Here is an 11,094-nt window from a genome sequence, read left to right as displayed (position 1 = left end):
AGGCTTTGATATCATTTAAGGTGGAACTTGGTCATTGAACTGTCTTATTTCAAGAAAAGATGTTCACACTCATCAACTGGTTGAATGAGTTAATAAAATCACTGTATAAAATATTGTCTGCCGATTTATTGCAATAACTGTTGGACTAAGCATCCTGATCTTTTTCTCAAGTAAAAGTATCAGTACCATAATGTAAAAATACTCCATCATGAGCAAAAGTCCTGTATTTGAAATGTTACCAACACAAGCACACACAACTACCATCATTTAAATGTACCTGAGTATCAAAAGAGAAAGTGCTTATTGTGCAGTGTTGTCAGAGGCTGAATTTCAGTGTTGAGGTAGAGCTGATTTTAATTACTAGGTACTTCTGCCACAATGCATAATGCTTTTTAAGTTGATAAGTGTTGCATATGAAATTGAATCTGAACAGAAACAAGAAGCTCCAGGTGTCCTAGGTATAAAGTAGTAGAAAATAGAAACATGAAAGTCAGTAAAAGTACTTCAGAACTCTATTTAAGTGCAGTACTTGAGTAAATGTAGTTACAGTGCTACACTGATCACAATACACTTAATGTTAATACATTTTGTGTAAAGTAGGCTCCAATGGTCCTGATGATTTTCTATTGTGTGTGTTTTTAAGAAATACTTAGATGTGTATTTAGACCATTTGGTTTCTCCTCTCTATTGTGAATGTAACAGCAGACCAAACTCCACACCTTGGCTGTTTCTGCAGGACTCTTTGCTCTCTCTCCTCCCAGCAGACAGCGGCTCCGGTCTTGACGTAGAGATCAGGTGACTGTAACTTCTCTGACGGGGCCGTTATAAGGGAAGTTTGACAAGTTCCACTCAGTTTCCCTCCTGGTCCCAAACTTGGATTTCAACTTTCTACAAGTGGCGGAGAAAGTCCCTCTGGGCTCTCTTCTTTCTCTCTGCAACTTTCCAGGTAAGTTAAAGCCACTTTTCTGTTTTGTTAAAGAGCGTGTCTGAAGAAACTTTTCCCCCTCTGTCAGGAGTCCAGTTAGAAATAGTCGGGAAAGCTCCGGTGCGCTCCTACACACGCAGCGCAACCCTAAGAAGTTTGAAGATTTTCCTCTCCTGTTTGTCTGTTTTTTACTCCTCCTCTTAAACATAAGAAAATATAGCTGAAGGCTCACACCTTACAGGGATAAACGATAGCGTAAAAGTTGTTTGATTTATTAGATGCATTTAAGGCGCACTGAAATCTTGAGCGCGTTACGTTTATTCTCGCTTTTTTTCATCCAAAACTTCCTGTTGCTGTTGTGCTGGCTTTAACTTAGCTGCCGTATGGGCCACTGATCTGTCCTCTGGACTTTAACTCAAGAAAAGCTCTGTTTCATGTTTAAAGGTTCTGCTATAAGCCAGTGACCACTTTACTTATAAAGGAAACAGTGGATTTGTCCCAAGGACACCAGGAAACTGCAAAAGTGGAATGTCCAGTACTTTTTCATTCATATCCTGTGACTTGTCATTGAAATTGCTGTACAGAGTTTTCAGTGAGATCTGAGAGGTCTGCTGGGAGAGACATTGTGTTGGAGCCTATTGTTCTCTGTTGTCTTGGTCATTTTCACCAGACAAACTCAGTCATGTAGAAAGTGGCGGGATATTTTCTGTCTATTAACAACTTTTTTCCTCCCTTTAAAAAAAAAAAAAAAGTTTTATGTCTGACTCTACTGAAGGCTGAAGGTTCACATATAACTTCTACACTATGACAATGCATTCTGTATATTTTCCAAGTCATAAGGATACATTGTATGTGGTTTATTATAAGATAAGTGAGAGCACACAGTTTGGCACCATGCGGAGTAGACTGGAGGCTCCTACTTTTCCACATTAAGATTCCTCCTGCTCTCTGGAGTAAAATGTCTTTATCTGTTGGAGGCTTTTCTTGTTGACCTCATAAGATCTGCTCTGACCTTTAAACAGCTCTGTTAGGTTATTTTCATGTCAGAGTGGGCAAAGAGATCCACTATGGACTCTTTAAACCTCCATCAGATCCCTGATAAGACTCATGATTTCATTTGGAATGGTTGAGCTGTGAAGGTGAGAGTGAAAACGGGATTAAAACTGTTTTACAGTCTGTGGTTTATCACTCGATTACAGTTAAAATCACACTGCGCTCTGCTAATTTTGCTGAGGACTCATGGTAACCACAGACCCCCCCCAGAAAATCCCAAAAGACTCTCAGAACTCCTTAAAGGACCTCTTCTTTGGTATTTGTACTGAATATAACTATTTCATTTTTGATTTATGACTTGTTGTAGTGTGTTTTCTTAATTCACATTAAGGACTGCCCAGTCAGAGTAGCTCAGCAGTAACTTTCTATTGTTCAGCAGCTTCAAAACTTAGATCAGCACCGCTGCGTCTACAGGAGACAGTCATGGAGCATTTTAACCAAGGAGGGCGCTCGTTTTCAGGGGATGAGCCCGGACGAACACAGGCCCACAGAGTACACCAGTCCATGTCAGGCATCTTTTAACTGTGACTCTTTTTTAATCTAATGAAATAAAAATGTAACTTAGTTTTCAGCGGGACACCTTTGCAAGCTTTTGGACTGTCAACAGGAGCTGATGTCATACTTTTTGTAATTGGCTGATCTACCTCGAGGAAATGTTCTTTGTATCTGCAGGGCTCCTCTATAAGCACAGAGGAAAGAAGCACACGACAGGCCTCACTGACAAGATTTACTGCACTGTCTGTTCTGCCACACACACTTATCAGATTGGGTACACAATCACACAGCATAGTGACTTTTTTCCAGCAACCTCATTCTGGACAGCATTCAGTCGATTTTCTACTGTTTTCTGAAGCAGACAAGCTCGGGCTGCTGATGATCCAGCTTTGCCTCTTCTTTTCCTCATTTATTTTCTCCTCCTCGCTCTGTGCCTCAGGACTGAAGCTCACAGTTGAAAACACTGAAGCAGATGCCTTTGTTACTGCTCCTTAAAAACAGTGGTAGTGGTAAAAGCTAATGGAAGTTGTTAACATGTATAAAAAATTGACACATTTTTTAAAAACTGGCCTTAAAGCTGTACAGGACAATAGTTAGCAGGTATTCTCACCTGACATAGTTTGGACCTCTGAGACAGAAGTGCTGCAGAAATACACTGCAGGTAGAGTCCTCTCATGTGACTTAAACATGTTTCTTTTTCCAGGAGTACAGATTAGGTTGAAGACTGTACTTTAGACTGAGAGAAGTTTGTTTTTCCCCAAGAGAGCAGTTTATTACTTTAAGATGTTTAGCGTTGCTCACGGTATTTAAATATTCACAGTAACGGTGTTTCATTAACATATTTCCTCCACATCTCTATTTTCCCCTTCGTTTCCCATCTACGTTAACCCCTTTATCCAAAGGGTTTACGAAAATTTGCCACTGTTCCATGATTTGATACAGGGTTTCTTAAACTTCCTCTTTCAGTGCAGTCTAAAGCATGTTTTTGTTTTTGATGAATACGAAGTTTGATCAAGATTTTCTTTACCTAATGAGTCAAATTTCTCTTCATATTTTCACATCCTGGGCTGGGCTTAAAGGACAGCGTTGCATAAACTGAGCAAAATGTGTTTTCTGGCCCTGCTCTCAGTAATTGGATTAGTTTGTGTTTTACGTCATGAAACATCTAGTTTTGTCTCCTTCAATAACAATGCTGTTTAATCACATAATGCTGCCAAATTTTGAGAATCTTGTTAGTCTTTCCTAAAAATCCAAACTAGATTGGAGCACACATGTTATCCTGTGTCTGTGTAAGCCTGAACTCATGTTTTAATAGTTGGTGCTGTCTGTATTTTACCCTCGGTTCAACATTGTTTAACTTTTTTTTTTCACCAGCTAACGCTCCCTGAGAATGGGTGACTGGAGTGCTCTGGGTCGTTTGCTGGACAAGGTCCAGGCCTACTCTACTGCCGGGGGAAAGGTCTGGCTGTCGGTTCTCTTCATCTTCAGGATCCTGGTTCTGGGTACTGCAGTGGAATCAGCCTGGGGAGACGAGCAGTCTGCGTTCAAATGTAACACCCAGCAGCCTGGTTGTGAGAACGTCTGCTATGACAAGTCCTTCCCCATCTCCCATGTCCGCTTCTGGGTCCTCCAGATCATCTTTGTGTCAACACCCACACTCCTCTACCTGGCTCATGTCTTCTACCTGAACAGGAAGGAGCAGAAATTCAACAGGAAGGAGGAAGAGCTTAAAGCCGTGCAAAATGATGGAGGTGATGTTGACATCCCGCTGAAGAAAATCGAGATGAAAAAGCTAAAGTATGGCATTGAAGAGCACGGCAAAGTAAAGATGAAAGGTGCCCTGCTCAGAACCTATATAGTCAGTATTTTCTTTAAGTCTATGTTTGAGGTGGGCTTCCTGATTATCCAGTGGTACATATACGGCTTCAGCCTGTCTGCAGTCTACACCTGTGAGAGGTCCCCATGCCCACACAGGGTGGACTGTTTCTTGTCTCGTCCCACAGAGAAGACCGTCTTCATCATCTTCATGTTGGTGGTGTCCCTTGTGTCCCTGCTGCTCAATGTCATCGAGCTTTTCTATGTGTTTTTTAAGCGGATCAAAGATCGTGTGAAGGGCAAACAGCAGCCCATGCTCTACCCCAGTGGAGGCACCTTGAGTCCCACCCCTAAAGAACTGTCCACCACCAAGTACGCCTACTATAATGGCTGTTCCTCCCCGACTGCCCCACTCTCACCCATGTCCCCCCCAGGCTACAAGCTGGCCACAGGGGAGCGGGGAACCGGCTCATGCCGTAATTATAATAAGCAGGCCAATGAGCAGAACTGGGCCAACTACTCCACAGAGCAGAACCGGCTCGGCCAGAATGGTGGAGGAAGCACCATATCAAACTCCCATGCACAAGCCTTTGACTTCCCAGATGACACCCATGAGCATAAGAAACTGTCCTCAACAGCAGGACACGAGCTGCAGCCTCTGGCGCTGATGGACGCCAGGCCCTGTAGCCGGGCCAGCAGTCGGATGAGCAGCAGAGCCAGGCCAGACGACCTGGATGTGTGAGCCCTGGTTCCTCCTCCCACCTCTGCCTGGCTGACGGGATGTGCGGGTGCAGCCAGAGAATCAGGAAACCCTCAATCACACGGGTTCATAAAAGAGGTGGGGCTAACCTCAATCACTGTCTTCAGCATAGAGACTCTTAGTCACTCGAAGAGACATTAAAACTTGTTATGTAACACTGTCAAAGGTACAAGTTGCAAATATTTTTTTTTCTCAATGACTTTTACCATAACCTTTTAGTGGAGCTAACCCAGCTTTAAGCGAACAGAACAGCCACAGGAAAGGTGCAGAGGTGTGCCTTAAAACCAGTCACTGATCAGTCTAAGAACAGAGGACCACACTGGTCAAAGTGACTCATCTGGTTTGAATTTGCCAAGGTTACATTAAAGGACAATTCTATTTTCTTCTTGTTTTCATAGTTTCTGCTATTCTTCCTATTGGTGGCAGTATTTTTACTTACCACTGTCACAGCTGGTTTCTGAAGGTATGGTGACAGCTTTACAACAGGGTGCCTTCATAGTTGTGTCTTAACATGTGACCAGATCAAAATTAGCCTTCTGAGCTAACTCTGGTTCATTTAGAGTTTTGTTTTGTTTCTTTTGATTGACGAGCATTGTCACTGACAAATAAACTAAGAATGAAGATTCCAGTCGGGAAAATCTCAATCTCCATACACACGTCCCTGAATTTAGCCAAATTATCTACACCATACAATGTAGAACTGAAAGAATAATGTTGCGTTCACATGTAATTAGGCAGACGGTAGGGACCAGATGGACAACACCTTCTTAAAGGCACGGTCTGATGGGATGGCAGGAAGGTAAAAGGAAACATGTATGATGATATGCTGTGATGGTGTATTATTTACAAGGAATGGAATAAATTATATGACATATAACATTTTTTATGTAATTTTTCTAGTAATGTCCAGTAATTGTCCAGATCGCCTGTGTCTTCACCTTATGTGAGGACGCTATGGAACATCTGGTTGTAAATTCTGTCGGCAAAAAGTTAAAATATTTTACATTTAAATGGCAGTGCTACCTATGGTCACTATTGTTTGCCTCAAATAATTTTACTATCCAGCTCTTGTCCACTAAAATGATATCCTGTTTGCCATCTACCATCATCCTAATTCCATGTGAATGCAGTTGAAGTTGAGGGTGAACCAAACTAGACTCATATGAAAGATTTCAGATCTGCCACACGAGAGTTTAAAGTACATACAACTTTTTGGTAAGGTTTCCTTATGGCTCAAAACCAACACAGAGTTTCTGTAGGAGATGGGATGTTTTTCTCCATTGTTGAAGTCATTCACTGTCTTCATCCCCAAGATGTATTTCTTTTTCCACCTTAGCTCCTGAGAGAGGGAAGTCATACGCAGTAGCTGTTTGAACTAATGGTGTTGTTTTTCAGGTGAGGTGAGCCCTGTGTGATCACTTGGTGCACTGTTATAAAGCTGTGTGTAGCTCATCAGTGAGGCATTATCATAACCAACAGGAATAATAGCCAAAAGTATGAAATAGAAAGTTGCAATAAAGTTGCAATAAAACATACACACACAAACATGTTTGCATTGACAGAAAGTTTAATGGACTCTGCCACACTTGCATTGCTTTGCTCTTACAGTTTGCTTGCATATTAAAGCTGCATTTATGTATGAATCAACACTATTAATACATTTTCTTCAGTTTCCACTTACACCAGAACATTCTCATCCGAGTTCTCAATTAAAATCAAATATCAGCCACAACAAAGACAGGAATTATTGTCCAGACAACTATATGTAAAGTGTTTACCTATTGGCTCAACCTTGATCTGTGACTTACAGGAAAGGTTTTGAGGAGAATGCTTACAATGAGTTGTAGTGAATATTTATTGCTTGGCATCTGTAGGACACCTACCACTAAGAGGAAAAAATTGACTACTATCCAGTATCTCTTACTCACAGAAAACATCTTACATTAACTCCCCACAAACTGTATATTTATTGACAGTAAAAAACATTTTTCTCTCTTTAGTAACTTTGTCAGTCAGCATGGACTGTTGTTTCCTGATAAACTTTGAATTTATGTGGTGTTATGTTTTCATTTTGTGGTTATATTTGTCTTTTTTTGGGGTGTGTGTGAGAGTGGCAGGGCTGAGGGTTCAGGCTGCTGTGACACAGCAAACTCTGATCTGCTTTTATGTGGCTTCCATAAAGAAAGGCTTTATTACTGTGTGTTATCTTTTTTTTATCTTTCGTGGGCTGTAGAGAAAGACTAGAATGATTCTTTGTTTTACATATTTGAGTGAATGATTTATTTTTTTCGTTCGGTAGGTATTGTTTTGTTTTTCAGACTCAATGTAACCGTTGCTGCTTGAGAAATAGATATGTAGTACTGTAAATCAAGCTAACTGTGTCATAATAAAAAAAAATGTGAGTTTTTAGAAGACTGCTTATAGATCTGGACTAATATTTAGTCAGTTATATTAAAATGTATGCCAATGTAGCTCCACAACTACCAAACACTAGGAGAAATCTCAATTTGGGCTCTTTTTCTTTTTATTGTAATTTTTTTATTTTTAAATTGTCATTCGTGCATCATTTTGTCGGTACTTACATGTGTCATGGATCTTTCAGCTACAATGGCATTTGCACTGAAATCTTGGTGATAGAGATGTAATATGATGCACACAGTTAGTGGTAAGAGTTTTCACATGTTACTAATTTATTTTATAACACAGAAATCACTACAGTGCATAATATCAGACATCTGACCACTGGTTTCATTGACTGGTTCTGTGAGAGATGTCTTCCATTGACAGAACAGGAGCAATAGTCATTTGTCAGACAATGCTAATCCATGGGGATCCACTGTTGTACAGTGTAAGTGCATGATAGCAAGACAAAAACTCATTCATTGTATCTGTGAAAAGCTATTTTAACCAATAAATATTTTTCTGTCTAAATGACTGATTGATTGGTATCATTGCAGGCCTTTCTCTTTGTCGTCACTGTGGCTTGAACAAACCGCCAGTCAGTGAAGCAGTGCTCATTTTGACAAAAAGTATTTCATTTCAGGAACATTTTGAGGTCTTTTTTTGTTTTAGAAAAGTTTTATTTCACAAAAAAAGAACGTTTAGACTCAAATTGTCAGCATTTTTTTTTTGTTATGTAACGTCATAACTTAAAAATGTAATAATGCCTGAAAATGTACAAAGATTTGCACTTAACATGAATGAAAATGTAATAAAACTCAACAGTGTAATACCTTGACCAGTACTGTAATAAAATGTCCTGATTGATCATGTTTTTACCTATAATGTAATTACCTTTCGGGTGGGTCATTTTTTTCAGATTAATGTAATAATTTTGATGGGTAATATAATGATATAAAAAGTATGCATTTCTCTCTCAGAAATGTGAAGTGCGCAAGCATACAAAATTTATAACGTCATTAATGTCACGTTAGCCTACTGACAAAACAAATACTTGATACCGATTTCAGTTTTGGAAATGTACATTCTAGGCTTTATGTAGAATTTGAAATTTATGACAGATGGCAAGTCATACGTTGTTATCAGGCAAAGATGCAGTAGACTAAAATCCCTATCAATGGGAAATGAGCCTGCCCATACCCACGCTGATAGGCCAGTGCGCACGGATCGTCCATTAGACCAGAGGGGATCTTAGATTAGACATCAGCAGAAAACAAGCAAAGCCGCAGAAGAGGCCTAACATTACACAAGCGAGCTTATAAGTGGGTTTATTATTTATTTTTATTATTATTTTTTATATTATTTATTATTAAGTTTTTATGAAATGTTATAAATTCATTCAAGGCAACAGTAATTCTTATTAAATGAATCTCCTTTGCCTCATCCGATCTTACGAAATGTCTGCATTCAAAAAACATTTCAAATCAAATTTGAAATTGAGAAACAATTTAATTGTAATACTTAAATACATTTAAAAGTAGAAACCCTTTTGACTTTGATAACCACTGCTTTAATTTAAAATGTAATACATTAAATTTATATTTGATCAATTTATTGGTCAAGTTATTCCTTAATTGTGTTATATTACATATTCGATAAGGTTAAGTGCCAATGTTATTACATTTTCAGGAAATTCTTATACATGTATTTACATTTACAGGTGTTGTTCTCACCCATTAAAAGGTTAGAGAAATAGCACTGCATACCTCTTTATAGCAGATTGTAATGTTTCATGTCACTCTAATCTACTATTATGTGTGCAACAGATCCAGTTATTCCTAAACTCTGGCTGTTTGAACAGAGGAGCTTGGATGGCTACTGTTCTCTGATACTATTGTCTGGGTTTAGCTTGATAGCGTTATCACAGGGTGGATACTGAATTCTTTTGGTGAACATCTTGAGAAAGATTTAGATAGCTGACATCAACCCTGCACACTTTCCTACTGATAAACATGAAAAGTTGTGGACTCCAAGTTATGTTAGCTCCACATCCACAGCCCTTGATAATGTTTTGTTAGCATTAGGTTGCATGCTGGACAGCATGCTTTCCAGGTTTGTTCCAGCGGTTGGGTCGCTGCTTCTTGTCTAATACTCAGTGGTTTAGTTACATTAGTCAAACTTGTAACTAAATATTGAGGTCACTTGTGTTTTAGTCTTATTTTCATTGTGTGAGAAGGTCATCAACAAATTGTTTTCTTCATTTTTGTTGATTAAAGGAATACTTCATCCCCTAAATGACCGTTTATATCAGTTACTCATTTTGTGTAATAATGGAATCATGAAGAAAACGTTGTTTTTCTCACATGCCTCCACAGTGAGCGGAAAATACAAAAATGGAGAAAATTCTCGATTAAGGCCCAATCCCAATACACCCCTGAACCCTACCACTTGCCCCTACCCCTCCGTTTTGCGCGTTCACGCATAGGGGCAGGGATGTCCCGATTCTCATTGAGGCAGAGGGGAAGGGCGGAGTGCTAGGGCTATATGGCCCTCCAAACGGAGTTTTTTCAGAGGCACACTTCAAAGCGAGTGCTACAAGAAATCTCCCAGAATGCCTTGCGAATCACAGGCAAGATGGCAGGGAAGGCTTCACAAGCAATGAAAGAAAACCATAAATGTAAATATTTTCTTCGTAACTAAAGATTTAAAGACTATGATAACCATCGGAAATGTCGTTTCAATGTATTATATACATTTGTTCTAACAAACATAACAAAAAACATGTTTGTTTTATGACGTCACTGACGACTAATGATGACGTTTCCGGGTATGAAGGGTTGTCCCATTTCATAGGGGAATATTTCAACCCCTACCCCTTGTAACTTTGTTGCAAGGGGCAAGGGGCACTTGAAAAAGAGGGGTAGGGGTAGGGGCGAAAATGAGAAATGGGATTGGGCCTAATTCAAGACATAGGGGTCCATATTTAACAAAAGCAAAAACTATGTCAAAACATCCATTTACAAACTCTCTTATAACTCATGAAGTATAATCCAAGTCTCATTTATCCAATTGTATGCTGAATACTTCACAAACAGACAGCCCTCTCCAATTAGAAACTGAACTTAAAGTAAAACCTATCTATGTTCTTTTCAAAGCCAGACTCCATTGACAAAAACAATAATTTTACCTTGTTGAACATGGGAGCTGCTGGTCTACCACTGCCTCTATCAGTGGTTTGTTTGCATTATTGTGTGACTTTGCTGAACCTGAACTAACGCTTTAAGACACCAAAGTCATGCAGTAACACAAACAAACTAAATTATTGAGGCAGCTGTAGACCAGCAGCTCCCGTGTTCAGTGAGGTAAATTTGCTGTTTTTGTAAATGGAGTCTGGCCTTGAAGAGAGCAAAGATAAGTTTCAATTTTAGTTCAGTTCCCTGTTGGAGAGGGCTGTCTGTTTGTGACGTCAGCATATAACTGAGTAATTGAGACTTGGATTATACTGCCATGTTGTTTGAGAGTTTGTAAATGGGTGTGTAATATTGATTTGGTGTTTTTAAACATGGACCCCTATGACTTCAATTCGTCAAGAATTTTTCTCCATTTTTGGATTCTTCATTTACTGTTGAGGCATGTGAGAAAAACA

At 39.4% G+C, this 11,094-nt stretch overlaps 1 protein-coding gene across 1 annotated transcript; it reads left to right on the top strand.

The window, feature by feature from the left end:
* Positions 1-786: 786 nt before the first annotated feature.
* On the top strand, positions 787-8,320 carry gja1b (gap junction protein alpha 1b). Its single transcript, XM_050057658.1, has 2 exons — positions 787-946; positions 3,848-8,320. Exon 2 carries the CDS (start codon positions 3,864-3,866, stop codon positions 5,028-5,030), a length of 1,167 nt encoding a protein of 388 aa, XP_049913615.1. The 5' UTR covers positions 787-946; positions 3,848-3,863; the 3' UTR covers positions 5,031-8,320.
* Positions 8,321-11,094: the final 2,774 nt, after the last annotated feature.

This window comes from Epinephelus moara, chromosome 12, assembly GCF_006386435.1.
Source record: "Epinephelus moara isolate mb chromosome 12, YSFRI_EMoa_1.0, whole genome shotgun sequence".
Classification (NCBI taxonomy): domain Eukaryota; kingdom Metazoa; phylum Chordata; class Actinopteri; order Perciformes; family Serranidae; genus Epinephelus; species Epinephelus moara.
The sequence above is the reverse complement of the archived record's forward strand: the minus strand, read 5'-3'. Positions and strand labels throughout refer to the sequence as shown.

Coding starts and splice junctions, on each gene's coding strand:
- gja1b (XM_050057658.1), top strand. CDS start 3,864: ATGGGTGACTGGAGTGCTCTGGGTCGTTTGCTGGACAAGGTCCAGGCC.